Genomic DNA, 16,527 nt, shown 5'->3' on the forward strand with positions numbered 1-16,527 from the left:
AAAGTGACGTCAGAGACTCGAAAATGGCCTCGCGATAGTGGCGTAATTGAAAGAGCTTCACACAAGTTGAGTAACAAGAAGCATTTATCTTTGTAGAAAAAGAAGAAAAAAAAGACATTCTGCAAATCTTACCAGCCAAGACAACTAGGCAAAAAGGCCTGCATTCGAGTGGGCATACCACTGTTGTTTCTACCCTAGCTTTATGAACCGCATCAATTCGATAATAAATGTTCATGCAATACAAGAACAACTATGTCTTATATGGAGAAGTAAAAGCTGAGGAGAAATGTAAAAAAAAACAAAACCTTTTCTGCCTACCAAGGTGCTTCACTGGGTGGTAAACCTTTCGGTTTATATATTGTACCTGAGTGTGTTATGCCTTCCTTCCTGTGAGCCTTTGGCAAACGGTTTGGGAAATCCCCACAGTGTATGAAAGCTTACCAATAATGAGAAAGCCTCAAATAAATTTGTTGTTATTGCCTCAAATAAATATGTGAAAGAACATACAACTCTGATGTAGCATGCACTTTTATTGTGATTTCATGACACGATTTGTCCATACTTACTTCTGAAAAAAAAAAAAAAAAAAAAAACTGAGACATCCTTTTTATAGACCACACACGAAAGATTCGAGCAAACATGTTCATCCTTGTTCTGCAACATTTACTACACAATGTTGGCAGCAGCCGCGGCACTATGTAACAGAGAGGGAGAAAACGGTTGAACCGGAAGAAGGACTAGTCGTATTTGTGGTGAGAGGAGGTTGATGGCTGTGCAACTTCTTGCGCGCTGCCCATAAGTTCTTCCTCCACGTTCTTCATGGCCCACTGATGTTCGCAAATTTCCAATGCTTCCCATTCGGCCTGAGAAGGAAACGACAGCAAAAAACATTTCCATTTTCTGTGCCAAATAATAGTGATATTTATTTGCAAACACTCTAATAATGAAACACTAACGTCTACACGTTATGACTAAATGCACTTTGGTTATGGCTTTTCATTTCAGAAGATGTTTAATTATACAAGCTTAAGTACTTCGTAGCTTCATCCCAAAGGTACTTGCCTTGAATGCTTGCTTCGGATCCGGCGGCATTGCAAGTGCGGCTCCCGACATCTGATCTTGCATCACGCGCGTCTGGTCCGCAGCTTCAAATATGAAATTTGTGCGAGCTCAGCAGGAGCTCACTTTGGGACAGCACATGCGCGGCAGAAGTACGCAAATATCCATACCATTATTTTCGCCGAGAACTAATGCGTAGATGCTCCGCAAGCCAAAAACATTCAGAAAGTACCACGATGCGGAGCTTACCCTGTAACGTGTTTACGAAAGAAAAGCATTAATGAAACATTGGTTCCATTTGCATGTACTATTTTGCAAGAGCTTTAAAAGTCATGTAACCCAGTACCAACCATGAAGCATCGAGAGACATTAGCTCAATCCCACGCTGCAACATCGGCTTGAAGCGAAGTGTCAACGGAAAGGGAACCTTTGCTGCAAATGGCAATCACCAGATACAATTTTTATATAGAATTTATATATATAGAATTTTATATCATATCATATATATAAATTATATAATATTTATATATTATAGAATAGAATATATAGAATTTTTATGTGGACCTGCGAATACCATCTTCCAGATACCTACTTGTAACGAACCCTGAGAAGGTCCAGTTGATCCATCCTCCAATCACAATCATAGGCAGGACGTTGGTAAGATTTCCCTTCAGCATGTCGGTCATCATTGAGGGATCAGTCATTGGGTTTTGCATCACTGGATTACGTTTTTGCGTCTTTAAATAACCGGTATCCTCGTTGTTGAAGAAGTTTTTCCTCATAAGGAAACTCTGTTGGCATCAAAATATTAAATATTCATGAGCTGAAGCCGGAAGTACGAGCATCGTCTGTCTGCTGAAGCGGTCTGCTACGCGAGCGCACATCGCGATTAAATACGTTAACTCTCCTTATAAGTAACTTAGACTCACCTGTTTCGGAATGTATTTGCCATTTTCTCTGAGAAATCTGCTACGAATGAGGGCTTGACTGAAAGCAGAAATGCGAACCAAGTCAAACATTCATGCAGGCAAAACGTGCGGTCATCGGTCGTCGTCCACGGTGTCGCTATTTTTGTGGTTTCTCACCTGTCCTGAACTTGTTGTAACTCTACTTTCTTTGTGGATGAGATAAGGATTGAAACATAGTGTCTAACTATTCCTATTAAGAAGGTAATCACTACAATTGGCAGGAAAACCCATATCCTAATATCGGGATCCAACAATAATTCCGCCATGTTTGATGCTACTGGCGATGTCGATGAGATTTCTCGGGACGCGCTTCTAGTTTCGGAATTGAATTTTGTTTTTTCCCTCCGTTTTCTTCTCCCCCTCTTCTTTTTTGTCTCGCGTAATTCCACACAATGTCGTTTGGTATCAAAGCATGAAATTTTTGTTGTTGTTTGATCTATTATCTTAACGTTAGTTCTTGCGTTGGATCTTATTGTTATGGTGTCAGTGGCAGTACGCATTGAATTATCTAAATTGTACTATAGTGTGTTTGAAGGACTAGCTCACGATAATTCTGGCATTGGGAGCAGTCACTCAAAGAACAGACTTGCTTGTGAAAATGAACGGCCGTGACCCATATTGGCCAGGTACTGCAATGCTGACTTGAGTTTCCTTCGTGTGGGCAAATTTCAAGGAGGGGTGACAGAGGCTTGACAGAAACCACGTGAATGTGGGGCGCGCCATATTCTTCCGCGCGTCCGCATGTTGAGTTTGGTGACCGTCAACGTGACGACTGCAGCTTCTGGATGAATCGTGTTGATGATGCGAGGACTTGTGTCCTGAATGTACTCAGCAATGCGATCCCGCATTCGGAAGTCATTGCACACCGAAAATCTGGCACTGCGAGAGAGGCCTTTTCACTCACTCCCTAAGTCCTCACAAATATAATACGTTTTGCCGTAGAAAACGACGCGCGCAGCAGTAAAACCTCATCCGTCGTCCTTCTTCCTCCTTTCGCGTTGCTCATTCTCGCTCGCCCGCTTATTTCCCTTCGAACACTCCGTGCATATGGTTTTCTTTCGGCTCGAAGTACGCGCCCTGGTGATGCCGCCGTCAGGTGCCACCGTGTCGCCGAAGGTGATGGGGTCCAGACGCGAAGCCTTGTCACGTAGCTTGCTCCTTTGTACCTGGTCTGCAATACCTGACCCACTTAGCATATTGTTCATGTCCCACGTTCACCCGAAGAGTCCGTCACATCCACCGATCACTAGTCGATACTTGCGGATGACGTCCGAACACAACTGCTTCCATTCTCGGTAACAGGTTTATTTACAAACAACATCTTATTGAAACCGACATAGTTGACAGGTTCGAGTCGACCGTCCTCCGCGAGTAGAGCGTCAGCAACGGAGACCAGGAAAGTCAGGAAAAAAGCTCCCTCATTGTTCTCGCGTTCCCTGTTATTGGCATCGTCAGGAGTCTAGGTCTTCCCTAAATCCGCCAAGGCCAGTCTCCCGTTGTCCGGCGCCAGTATTAGTCATGAGCACGCGGCCATACGCGCTTACCTTGAGAATAGACCCCCGCCCTGTTTGTAAACAAATGACGTCATAGTGTTCGGCAGCGCCACCAATAGACGATTTCAGAAATTGCGTGGATGGCCCACCAGGAAGCGCAGTGTTGCGAAAGCCCCGCTGCACCTTGGGATTTAGTTTTCATGAGTCAGAGACGTCAGAGAGAAGAAGAGCGCAGACGGTTTCGGTTTTCTCTGTCCTTCACCTGCACCCGTGACCTGCACCTCCCGCACCTTCGAGCAACAGGCAGACGAGCACGAATGTAAACCATTTCCCACGACGCATTGCGCGATGCGCGTGACTTGGGCGACGGAGGGCCCCCGTGCGGAGCACAAGGGCAATATCTGGGGGGAACGAACAAGGGCCGAACAAGGTCGCGCCCGAAACCCACGGTCTTAAGGGGAGAACGAAGGTCCCTGAAAGGGACGCGACCTTCGGTCCTACTTTTCTTTCGGTACGAGGCAGCGAACAAGTGCCCATTCGTGGAACCCAGCCCTCCCCTTCCGATTTGTTTCGGTTTCAGTCTGTCTACCAACGTCATGATGACGTTTCTCGGGTGGAGGTCTATCAGCATGTGTCTGCACTGTCGCGGTCGCAGACATTTCGCAGGAAGAACTTACACAATGCGGATAAAATGGCAATGGCATGATTATTTGCTAGCCTTGTTATATGGGGGTGTTTCTTCTAGATACATAGTGAAATCAAGAAATGTACGTACAACCAGGAAATAAAGGCTCGAAAGGAAAGTTTGAAATGGGGAACATCCATCGCGTGGCAAGTTACACGTTTACAACGCCTCTTCGTGGAAATGTGCTAGGCGTACCTATTGAACCTGGAAGGAATGATATATTATCGCCCTCGTCAGCACACCCTTCAATTTGTCAGTATAAAATGGTCAAATTCCAGTCCTTTACAATTTGATGATAGGTGAAGAAACACCCTACGATTAAAGTCATAGCAGAGTGAAAATTTGTACTGCTGAGGCACACTTCACGACTTGCCACGTGTAGCTCTCACCCATCGCTCCCTAACAATAAGGGAGAAATAATAGCCGACGACCATATTCGTATCTGCTGCGATTGTAAGAAAGCACCCTGTCGTGACCCTGTTTTGGCTTGAGTCTCCCAAGAACAACCAGATATGTGTCTCGCGATAGCTGTTTTTACTTCTTCTTTCCATTGTTGTCAGACACAAATTCTTGGGAGCCAATGCGAAGCTCACGATTAATGAACTTCCGTCACGCTGAGCCAATAATAATGGAAAGAACACGGCAGGGCCTTCTATTTCGCTCAGAAAGGGACGAAATTGGAACATTTTTTGACTGCACGCCCGGGCATAAGGTGGATGATAAAGTGCTATTTGAACGCCACTAGGCTTAGTGCAGTTTGCAGCGTGTTTCTGAGAGTCGGGTTACGAGCAGCACCGGTACATCACCGAAATTTCAGTAACGAAAATACGCTCATTACCTTTCCCCGATTAAAAGGCTCGAAACTTGAACGGTTGGTACTTGTCTGTCCAGCAGTCAAAGTCAAATACTTGGCTCAATCACCCAGTGGGGGCCGAACCTCAATGTGGCTAAGAGTACAACCATTAAGTGCGCTTCGGTGCAGCACGTCCATGCTTTGCGGTCAAAGCACCCTTTACAGGCGCGTGTCGGTTTCGCGCATTCCCTAAAGTTTCAGTAGTGAACAGTGTAAGACGTCGAAAAGTATTCACGAAAAAGACTCAAACTCAACTCGATTGGATTGGATTGGATAAATTTGAATTTTTACGTGAGTAAACACATTCTATCGTACGTCCTGGGCGCCGACTGAAAGAGGAAACACCCAGACAGCGCAACCGGGATTCGAACCCGATTCACCTCTCCGTCTAGGCTTGGAAGGAGATCGTCTTACCCACTAAGCTACGCGACCCGATCTTTTTCCCTCTCACATTATGACCCATTGCGGACGCAGGATTTTATTCCTTCCGCTCGTAATGCCCCGATCAATAAGCTGACACAAAGGCAGCCCTTTCTTTAGTTGATGCACACGCGACGGTAACGGGGAAAAAACGGTCGCGAATCACGGCACGGCTGTCTTTGCCCCGTCCACTCTTGAAGCTGAAGCCACCGGATGAACCGTCGAATGTCGTCGGATGTTAACGTCGGATCCATGATCCGCGTGAACACGCCCGTGGATGGAAACCTCCTGACTCTTCCATCCGCGGATGTGTCGAGGAAAAGTTCAGCCGTCAGTCGTAGTGTGCGTCTCCTGGAAGCCGCTGCGTCCAAGAGGAAACTGGTCACCAAGGTAATCTGGTGGACCGTCGTCTTCCTCTGCGTGCTCGGCTGTCTGTCGCAAGTACGGTGCACTTTTAGTACTTCTTTGTAGTAGTTGTAGTTGCCAACTTTCAAATCGCGAGTGACAAGAACTTTTTTGTGGTACGCACCGGTATACGCGACCATACTATGTGATATCCGGCGTGGCAGCACGCCGTTGAGAGAACTCATGGGCTACGTTTTACTGCACTAGAAACTGCTTAGTGCACATTTTCACAATTTGATGCTCGATCACGTTCGAGATTTCCAAGCCCAGACTATACAGAGACAGAACGCGACTGTACAACATCATCTTTCACTCACCTTGAGCATGACGAGAAAGACCAGCAGGGGCACTCTAGGATTGCGTACAGGCCCTGCTCAAGTCCCAGTTGCTCACGGAGACCTGCACGAATGGCCCGAAAGCGCTCTGCGTTTCGAGAGCCTGGGCCACCGCCGAAGAGAAATGCTTCCTCCTAATAATTTTTTATTGATTACTGGAAAATGGGAAAAGATTGGGGTCCTTCAAAAATTATTACTGCTCGTACCGATGTGCGACACCTGTAGGTACCCAGGTACTGGCGTCAATGTGGAAGACCCAGTCACACGGAATGGCCCCCCTCTAACATTTCATACGGACTAGACTACAACTATAGCTGAATACTAACCCCTGAGCAAGGGCTCACAGCATCTCAAGGATTAATTTATATACAGGGTGCGTCATTAAAAACTGACCAGAAGTTTTATTTAAAAAAAGGCTGTGAGAGCAGCATATATGTTGTTTTTACAGTTGAGTTCTACGGCAGGCGGACATCCTCTGGAAGAGAGTATGTAACTACCAGATGACTAATTACCTGAAATTAATTAATTAATTTTTTTAATTAGGGAATTTCGGGCAAAAGCGAGATAGCAGATTGAGAGACTATCCTCGTTGAACACCTTTCCACGTTTAAAAAAACCCTGAAACACGCACGTGCGCAGAAATATCCATCCCCGAATTTCGGTCTGCAAATGAGCGGCAAAACCGAAAAAACGCGCCTGAGGAGCGCGTCACCCTCGCCGACGGCGGCTTATCTGGGCCGGATAACCGGTCTATCTGCCCAGCTGAGCGACACCTACTCCAATCATCTCCGTCGCTCCAAATCACGTGGTTCTCTGACGTCCAATGAGCGCTGTACTCTCCGCGTTCCCGGTCGCCGCGGTTGTGGTTTCGGTTCATTTGCATACCGAAATTCGGGGATGGATATTTTAGCGCACGCGCGTGATTCAGGATTCTTTTAAACGTGGAAAGGTGTTCAACGAGGATAGTGTCTCAATCTGCTATCTCGCTTTTGCCCGAAATTCCCTAATTAAAAAATTATTAATGAATTTTATGTAATTATAGTCATCTGGTAGTTGCATACTGTCTTCCAGAGGATGTCCTCCTAGCCGCATATCTCAACTGCAAAAACAACATCTATGCTGCTCTCACAGCTTTTTTATTTAAAAATTCTGGTCAGTTTTTAATGACGCACCCTGTATATGTGCTATAGTCGTCGCCTAGCAACAGTATACAAAACTGCGGTAGGTTGAAAACGGGATAAGGGCGCAAATTCCAAACCCACTTAGAAGAGCACCGATTACTATATTTGCCAGCCACTGGCGAAATGGACAGCCCCAGGTCTAACTTGTGTTGTCAACGTTTATTGATTACTGGAAGATGGGACAAGCTAGACGCAATGCTTGACGATTATTGTTGACAGATTATATGGGTCAAGCTGTGTCTTTCTTCCTCTTTTTTTTTCTTTTCTTCTTCCACTAGAGTATTCTGTGAGGATGTCTTTTGTGTGAATACACGATAAATATCGCCTTTGCAAAAAAAAAAAAAAAAAAAAACAAATAAAGAAAATACCGGTGGTGTGTCGCTTTTCTTTTCTTTTTTTTTTTTTACCATCTTCAACCTGTGCAACTTATATAGATCGAGTGTGCACTGCCGGTGGACATCGCTCTCCTCGAAACTGTTAAGATGCGCGACAATCTTTTCTCTTCCAGGTGTTTACGTTTTTGGAAATCTTCTGGAAGTTCCCCACCATAATAGAAATTGAAACGGAACGCACGGACGAATTAGACTTTCCCGGAGTGACCATCTGCAACAACAACAGGTGCGTGACACACACCTCCGACTGCTTGGTCGAATGTGCGTGGTCGCCGCGATGCAACTAGGACCTTTTGTGACGCAGAGTTCGCCTCTCTGAATGGTGCCGTATTACGGGAGAAGAGGTCTGCGACCTGTCACGGAAGACCGCCATCCCGAACTTCGTGAGATACACGTTTGCACTTCTTCCAAATTAGTTATAAATGATCGCGGCTGGTATCGAATTGACGGGTTTACAAAGATGCGCGCGCCACCAAGCGCGCGGCGCAAAGCAGCATGGGAACTTTGAGGGAGACTGCTCCGTCGTCTGCTTCGGTTATGGTTTGCACCATCTGACGCTGCTGCTGCGCACAGCGGGAATGTTGCTGTTCTTCCTCTGGCCGTCGGTAATGCTTTGAGGCGCTGTAAGTTCCCATGAGCCCTTGCGCGCCCCATGGGGAGCTTAGGCAATACAAGGCGAGCTTAGATTTGGCAACTTTACGCTTGTCCATCTTACAGTTGGCACTACGAGGTCTATTCGGTTCCGATGGTTTCCGATGACGAGAGTGATGTTTTTTTTTTCTTTATTTCTTTCTATACTCGCTGCAAAACATGGATGTTGGCGCGACAGTACTGTTTTCTCAGAGGACGGTACTATCCGTCTGTGGCTGCGAACCCTGGAATGGTTGTAGTTGTTCCCATGCGCAATGAATTTTGGAAAGGGACTGAATGCAGACGTGCTTCTACGGATTTTCTTTCGAATCCCGGCAGATGTCTCGCCAGAAGTTGCTTGGCACACCCTAGCGGCGGACGGAAGCAGGCTTGTCCACTCGTTCTGAGGGGAGGACACCAATCCAAGCCATTCTGCGAGTACATTCAAGCGATATCGAAACTACCGCGGTGTATCGCTACCAGCGCACGCTTCGACGAGTCCTGTTTCCACCCGCCGCTAGGGCGTTCCGTAAACTTTTGTCGGGACTTGTATACTACAATATCACCAAATCGGAACGACTTGCGAGTCCGCGTTGTGTACTCCAAAGCACCGGCAACAACTGCAGAGCTGAAAGACTGTCCTCTCGCAGCCTCATTAGTTACCGGAAATAGCAACGGAAATAGTGGCGAAAATACGACCCTTACCTTTCCCTGGTGGACACTTACCAAGTTTCAAACAAACTGTGTCCTTGAAGCCCCAAACTTCTTTGTCTTATCTTACTACGTGCTTCCCTTATGAAGCTGAGAAAGTAATTATTGTTGCTCGGTCGTATTATCGAAGCAAGTGCATATATCGCAATGTTCTAGTCTGTCTGTTTTTAGGATCAATCGCTGAATACCATGAACCGGTCACTCAGGATGCAAGTTGGGCATCAGAAAAAGACCATGATATTCGAAACAACGAAAGTAGTCAACGGCACAATGTACAAACTTTCTCCGTGACGTATCCAATGCTAATCAGTTACTTGGTACTTTCAGAGAAGTGGTTGACGGACAAGATTTCCGGGACTCGTTCTTCCACTTCAAGTACAGCAACTGCTTCGCGTATAACGTCGAATGGACCGGGTCCGGTGTGCGGGAGCAAGAGCGGGCCAGGCAGATCGGTCAGTGAGTCCTTCCACGTGACCACGGATCACGTGACTCGTGCGCTTCCAACGGCTTGTTTGTAATCGCACGATCTCTCGATGTATAGATCTGCAAGTTATTCTGTTTCTGGAGCAGCGAGAGTACACGTTGCAAAACCAATGGCCCGGAGCTCAGATCGTCTTCCACGACGCTGAAGTGATCCCGGACCCCGAGGAAAGCGGGATTCCCCTCAGAGCTGGCCACAATTACATATTTACACTCAGACAGGTACACACGAAAAGCCTATAAAGGCACAACTATACTGTTTGTTGAGGGGAGCAAAGCCTCTTAGGCTAAATGACGCTGCTCGATGCAACTCAATCTGCAACATTCGCTTTGCGGACATACAGGGTGTGTGCAGAAAAACATGACCCGCATTTTTACATGTAACTCGTTGTCTACTAAGCCGAGGAACTTCCGGTGGCGCACGACGGCGTATTTATGCGTGCGAAAGCTACAAAAAAATCCTGCAAGCCATACTCAGTGTAAAAAAATAAACAGAGCGCGAAAACATGGGCTTCCATGCATTAGAATAGGGCGGTCATGACAGTGCATGGTAGTGCATTTCAGTCTCATGAGAGTTATGTGCAGGCACCGCTAGGGGTACTGCCGATGAGCATCCATGTGGGACATCGTTTCGATTTATGCACCGATAGCTCCCCTAGCGGTACTTGAACACAACTCTCCTAGGTACACCGTGTTGCCCTTTCACATACACCCTGTTGTCCACCATGTTGCCCTATTCTGATGCACGGAAGCCGAAGTTTTCGTTGTTCCGTTTATTTTTTAAGCTGGGTATGGCTTCCACAATTTTTCTACAGATTTCGCACGCATAAATGCGCCATCGTGCGCCCCCGGAAGTTCGTTAGTTAGGTAGGCAACAAGCTATGTGCCTAAATGCGGGTCACGTTTTTCTGCACACACCCTGTATATGCCTTATATTCACACAAGCCACATCCCTACGGAATATTCTATTGGACGAAGAAGCAAAAACTGAAATATCGGGAGTGGCGTACTGTACACTTAGCAGACGACATCCTCTGCGCCTTTTCCTGTCGTCTGCTACGGAATATCTTGTGGCTGTGCTGGCGGATATGTCCCACGGTTAGCAGTGCACGAAAAGACATGACGTCTAGCGCTCGTGTTGACGTGACAGCAGAAACCTATGACGTTTTTCGGATCTTCCGCTGAAGTAATTCTGGGGAATGTTGCTCGTACGAGTACACGGATAATAGTTACGGTGTCGTCTGCTTCAGTCAATCGTCGCAGACGACTTGAAACACGAAACAGCTGTGGCTGAAGGCGGCTCGTTTCCATGGATACGAGCATTGAGAACGCGGTTGGAACGACTCCTAAGGATTACATCACATTCGGATACCGTCTTGTTCAGTCTAGATGAGGCTAGTACAACCCAGAAGTACCCTATCAGAAGGCATTCTGAATGACTGTTGGCACTGATCATGTTGTGGAGTTTTCTTTCGTGATTTGTGTAGGTTGCCGTCTCTAATGTACGAATATTTTTAAGTACACTAGTGTACCCTTCTTTTAATGAATCCTCAGCTGGTGACGAAACGACTTCCAAAGCCCTACTGGACACGATGCGTCAACTACCCCTTCGTCAGGCGTGAACGATACACTATGAGGATGACAAAACCTGTAAGAATGTGGCCTGCACTTCTTCATGCACTTCCCGTCTGTTTTCACTGGTGAAGTTATATAACAAAGGAGTCTTGCATTTGCAGCTGTGCGACAAGGAATGTGCCTACAACGCATCTCTGCTGAAGTGTCGCTGCATTCGCACCGATGTGGCTCTGCCCTACGAAGTGGAATGGGACAGGGAACCTTCTGGAAAACGACGCTTCTGCGATGCAGACATTGCCCGTGTGTTATCTTCCTTCCTTGTTACACTGTATAGGGTTGATTCACATAACGTCAATCGCAGGGGAGCGCCACAGTGGCTGCCATGATGCAGGCCCAGACATTCACCCGCACGCTCTCTGTTCGCTGTGCATGTGCTGTTTCTATGCCCTTGTAATGTGTGAATATTATGTGTAATGTACTCCAATGAACCATTTTTATGTTCGCTTCGACCGTCGTCGTCGTCGTCGCTTCCACGTGCAGTGACCCGTTGCTGGGTGAAGGTACTGGACGAGGCTGAACGCTGCCAGAAGAAGCAATGCCACAAGTCCTGCTAGTATGTGCAGTTTAATATGGTGCACGCTGTCGTGCAGTCTTTTTTCTTTTTTGTGGTATTGCACGGTGAAATATATCTTCCATGACCGTTTTATGACTTCCGAAAATAGTGAAACCCAGTTTGAGACTTCGGTGACGCAAGACCCCTGGCCGGATGAACTTTTTTTCAAGCAGGTGCGCATGCAATATTTTCAGTATGATCGTCCGCGGTTAAATCATTTTTCCTTGCAGGAATTGCACAGGTACAAGGCCATCAACATTAGTACGTTTCAGGAGGCTAGGTAAATACCCGTACACTGTACTTGTCCGCAGTTAAAAATTTTCGCACCGTATGCATTCTCCTATTTTTAGAATGAACCTGACAAGAATATATGTCATCTACGGAACGCTAAATCGCATCACTTACCGTCACAGACCCAAATATGAGGTAAGTATAGAGAATAACCAGACTGAAGTACGGGCGGGAGCTTTGTCGCGTTACTCTCAAACCACCAGACTATATGTGCGCTCTTTGGCCTCGTTCCCAGCGACGACACAACAGAGATGGACTGCCAAAATCGCTCTTCCCATTGGGATGAATACTGGTGGTCGCCGTCTTTAATGACATTAATGCGTATGACCGATAAAAACGTAACATTCCCTATAACTAGTCATATATGGGCAACATCTGAGTAGCATATCAATGTTCGAAACATCACGGAAAAAGAAGACTACTCGCTTCCGCGTGCAACATGCACACTTGTTCACGTGAGGATATCTTTTCTACACAGGTTCACGAGCGGTACAAAATGAAAGGGCATGAAATGAACACGAACGGACACGAAAATGAACGAAAACACACACGGGAAAATGAAGGAACTCGGCAAATGGCAGTCCAGATGTGCACAGTTCCTATGACTACCGCGGGGTGGCAGCACTAATGGCGGCGCCCATTCGTTGAATCCCCTTTTTGTGTATAGGTCGGCGTATTCATTCATGATGGGCTTCACCGACCTCACTCACCATCACATCATGGAGAATGAATCAGCCGAGGACGGTAGCAATGTGGGGATGGGTAAACGTTGCTTCCAGCACCGTGTGTTGGAGATTTCCGGCGCACCTCAAAGAACCCCGTGCGGTCGAAATTATTCGCACTCCTACCCCACGGCACCTGCAGCATGTCGCCACACAAATAGGCTAACACACACCTTACGTGTAAATCTACTTCAATTACTATTATTACATCAGAAATTCGTAACCCATCATTCAACTTTTCTGACGCGCCATTGTTCACGCATGAGGCTTCAACATCACACTGACTTCAACTTCAAAACCCATCACGTCACATCATAGCTCTTCATTCAACTTCACTTCAACATCACATCACCTCGTAGCCCTTCATTCGACCTTCCGATCTTATTGGTTCTGAAGTTGAAGTTGAGTGATGTCCTGTGATGTGATGGTGTATGATGGTGGTGTGATGTGATAGGCTGTGCTGAGATCCGATCATGATGTGATGTTGAATGAATACTTGGGAAAATGTCGACCTATATGGCTGTGGACATACACGCGCATGGAAATATAGACCTGGCACTGCACGTTTATTCGGCCAGCCACGTGATCTATCCCCTCCCGCGCACACCGCGCGAGTCACCGCTGAGAGAAAAAGCTCCTCGCAGCTTGCTGCCACGCCCAAACGCCCGCGCGTGACGTCACGTTCAGCGAGCTCAAATGGAGGAGAGCTTATTTTTGCCGTCGGATCTGGGAGGTGCGCAACAGTGGCGCTCTGCCGCCCATGTTTTTTTAACGAAATAAGAGATCTGATAAAACAATATCGCAGGGGCGGCGCAACGTCCTGAATTCAGGGAGGCAGTCTGAATGACAAAGAGTGGCAAATGCTTTATTGTTTTCGTCTTGTATGGATTGAATGTAACAACAAAAACACACCACGCAATCCCTATTTCTGAGTGTATCACGTCATCCCAAAGACTCCCGCTCTAAAACTCTGCCGCGAGACGAATTCCTTTATTATAGCGCTGCAGTGTTTTCTGTGGCGGCTTTTTCAAAAGTCAGGTCACCATGCCGCCAAAAAAGGTCACCGCGCCGCGCTGTGGGGTGCAGCTTTCGATTCTACAGCTCATGGCACACATGAGACAGAGTTGTTTAAAACATCCTGGAACCCGTGAACACTTTCAGGCCATGTCGTCGTGAGCTCTACCCCATCAATCGCCAAAGCCTTGACTATGCTGGCAATTTGATCGATTAAGGAAAAGGGTTTATGGCATTTTATTCGCATGCGGCATCTCAGATAACACTTTGGCGCCTCACCTCCATGGGAATTTTGCACCCCCTTCACAAATTCAGTGGGTCTACAGTAGCCCCCCCCCCCCCCTGAGAACTGGGCTTATTTTAGAAAAAAACAAAACCTTTTTCATACACGGAACTTGCAAACGAACGAAACAAAATGATATTCGAACGAAACAAAATATGCGTCAAAAGTACCTTTTGTAGGCTACAAGAGCACACATTTACTTTGCAAGTCACCATTTACAGCTACACATTGATCGCAACAGTAAGCCAGTTTTGTCATCTTGTCGATGAACAATTCCGGTGGTCTTTCCTTGATCCACGACCTCGATCACTGCATCCCTCACTTTATCATCTGTGATGAAGTGAACGCAACACATGGCAACGGCTATACTGACAAAGAACAAGTGAACTGAATTCAACGATTTTTGGCAGGCTTATAGTCGGCGAATGTAGCTATACACGACTATTATGTGTCATGTTACGGTCGCGATGCACGTGCGATTCTGCATTACTTTTCAGAGGACTATGTAAGCACAGACTATGTAATCAAAAGTCATCCAATGAGATTAAAACTACCCCTTCTCTGATTCCGCATGAAATTACCTCTGCAGCAAATTGAGCTGTTCTCCTACATGGGTGGCTTCATCGGCATCTGGATTGGAGTTTCCTTTCTCAACGTGCTGGACTATTGTGCTCGCATGATGACCTGGATGATTCATCGTTGCAAAGAACGCAATCAGCACCACTCCACTTCTCCGCAACCAGAATCGCCCATCGACAAAGTCAAAACACTTCAAGTACAAGGGCCTCCAAATGGTTACAGTGCAGACCACACTTGGTAGATTGGGTGTCGATACCCTTACAAGTGTGCTGAGGGGCCCTGCGTCCTCCTGTACTGATCGAAGACTGGATTGCTTTGGTGAAATCTGTGTCCAAGTGGTCTACTGCATTTTTTGCACAAAAGTAATTACTATTACTGCATTACACATACTACCAGTGTAAAACGCTTCACGCTTTTCCATACCCCTGCTTCTACTTATTTCTATGTCGAGTGGGAACCACCTGCATAATGACACGTTGGCTTTCGTGCAAAAAAATTGCTATGAAGATTGCACCTCGGAATTGCATTTTTTAATGCAATTCGTTTCCCATGATCAGTGAATTTCTGTGGCTTCTTTGAGAGCTAAAAAGAATTAGTGCAATTAATAGCTTCTGGACAAGAGCCATGCCAATGATGTCGACAAGCAAACATGCCCCAAGGGCAATAAGAAGATAACTTCAACATGAACAACTCACTCATATAATCACTTTGCACAACACTGCAATTGCAGAATGGCATAGTGCATAGATCAGCTACTGAGTAACCAAGTGAAGCTCTTTTTTCTTTTCTTTTTTTTTTTTCTGCTGTGAAGTTGTATGTCTTTGGAATAAACAGACATAGTAAGAATTGTTTATGGTGCTTCCACCACCAACAATGATATCAAAACAGGATTACAACTACAAAGGTCTCTCAACAGTAATCTACGTCGAAGGCACAACGCTTTCCGATTCTCTGTCTAGTTGGCTGTTTCGTCCTGCCTCCTGGATCAGTCTCTGCTTTTCTTTCTCTATGTACTCAGGAAGATCCTGTAACAGAGTAAGTAATTATAATTAATTAAAGTAACCAGAAACCTCTTCCTTGACTTCTAATTTTGCTGGTTAGTTAGCTATTCAAGGCAAGACCTATCCCAAGACTGACTACTGTGCCTCGATAAAGGTAGTCAGTTTTATCTTAGAATTCTGAAGATGACAGCTAAAGTCTAGCTCTTGAACATTGGCTTATGAAAACTAAAGCTTACATCCAGAGGTCTGTAAACCATGTGCACGACTTGGGATCCAGCCATCATGGTGGCAAAAGCTATGGCACAGTAACGAATGTAGAAGGGCCAACTCATACCCAATGGCATTTTGTCCTGCAAATATATGAAATAACGTAGCATATTTAACCATATCATGCTTGCCTACGACACCCGTCTCACGTACCTCCTTTGTGTGTGCAAAATCAGCTCGAAGAATTAGCAACGGACCTTTCAGCTAGTTTCCTTTTGTACACCTTGTCTGTAAGAGGAGCAAGTTCAATTCCATTGGTTCGGTGTCTGTGACGCAACACACATCTTTTCTGAAGAGAGTGAGGGTGCAATTGGCAAAAGTTGTCCCGAAATCTTAACTGAACTAAAAATCTCAACAGGAAACATGAATGAAGGGGACATGATTCTGCGAGTGCGTTAATCACGAATTTCAAAAACAGAGAGAGAGGCACTTACAGAAGTTCACATCTCCCACCTCCCATTTGATCATGCAAAACTCGACCACAGCACCCAGAACAAAATAAATTGGCAAAAACCTGTAGGGACCGAGTGCTCTTTTCCCTGGCCAATTAGCTAATAATCGCGTAAGAAG

The 16,527-nt window shown here is 46.1% G+C and overlaps 2 protein-coding genes across 2 annotated transcripts; one reads left to right on the forward strand and one right to left on the reverse strand.

Annotated features, from left to right (window-relative positions):
- Positions 1-510: 510 nt before the first annotated feature.
- On the reverse strand, positions 511-2,320 carry LOC135398914 (ER membrane protein complex subunit 3-like). The gene is made up of 7 exons (XM_064630469.1): positions 2,145-2,320; positions 1,989-2,046; positions 1,652-1,850; positions 1,410-1,491; positions 1,230-1,309; positions 1,063-1,145; positions 511-863 (listed from the first exon to the last, which is right to left on the reverse strand). The coding sequence occupies exons 1-7, from the start codon at positions 2,291-2,293 to the stop codon at positions 738-740; spliced, it is 777 nt and encodes a 258-aa protein (XP_064486539.1). The 5' UTR covers positions 2,294-2,320; the 3' UTR covers positions 511-737.
- Positions 2,321-7,873: 5,553 nt separating this feature from the next.
- LOC135397581 (degenerin-like protein unc-105) lies at positions 7,874-15,678 on the forward strand. The gene is made up of 12 exons (XM_064629184.1): positions 7,874-8,017; positions 8,096-8,174; positions 9,304-9,404; positions 9,460-9,584; positions 9,674-9,834; positions 11,167-11,262; positions 11,349-11,487; positions 11,728-11,800; positions 11,910-11,973; positions 12,031-12,080; positions 12,151-12,226; positions 14,700-15,678. The coding sequence occupies exons 3-12, from the start codon at positions 9,322-9,324 to the stop codon at positions 14,928-14,930; spliced, it is 1,098 nt and encodes a 365-aa protein (XP_064485254.1). The 5' UTR covers positions 7,874-8,017; positions 8,096-8,174; positions 9,304-9,321; the 3' UTR covers positions 14,931-15,678.
- Positions 15,679-16,527: the final 849 nt, after the last annotated feature.

Source organism: Ornithodoros turicata, chromosome 6 (genome assembly GCF_037126465.1).
Source record: "Ornithodoros turicata isolate Travis chromosome 6, ASM3712646v1, whole genome shotgun sequence".
In the NCBI taxonomy this organism is placed as follows: Eukaryota; Metazoa; Arthropoda; class Arachnida; order Ixodida; family Argasidae; genus Ornithodoros; species Ornithodoros turicata.

Bases quoted from the DNA above. Each gene is read 5' to 3' on its own strand.
- LOC135397581 (XM_064629184.1), top strand. From the start codon at position 9,322: ATGAACCGGTCACTCAGGATGCAAGTTGGGCATCAGAAAAAGACCATG. The intron at 11,263-11,348 runs GTAAGAATGTGG...TTGCATTTGCAG, and splicing joins CTATGAGGATGACAAAACCT to CTGTGCGACAAGGAATGTGC. The intron at 11,974-12,030 runs GTGCGCATGCAA...TTTTCCTTGCAG, and splicing joins ATGAACTTTTTTTCAAGCAG to GAATTGCACAGGTACAAGGC.
- LOC135398914 (XM_064630469.1), bottom strand. From the start codon at position 2,293: ATGGCGGAATTATTGTTGGATCCCGATATTAGGATATGGGTTTTCCTG. The intron at 1,492-1,651 runs GTAGGTATCTGG...TGCCATTTGCAG, and splicing joins CTTCTCAGGGTTCGTTACAA to CAAAGGTTCCCTTTCCGTTG. The intron at 1,146-1,229 runs GTATGGATATTT...TCATATTTGAAG, and splicing joins AGTTCTCGGCGAAAATAATG to CTGCGGACCAGACGCGCGTG.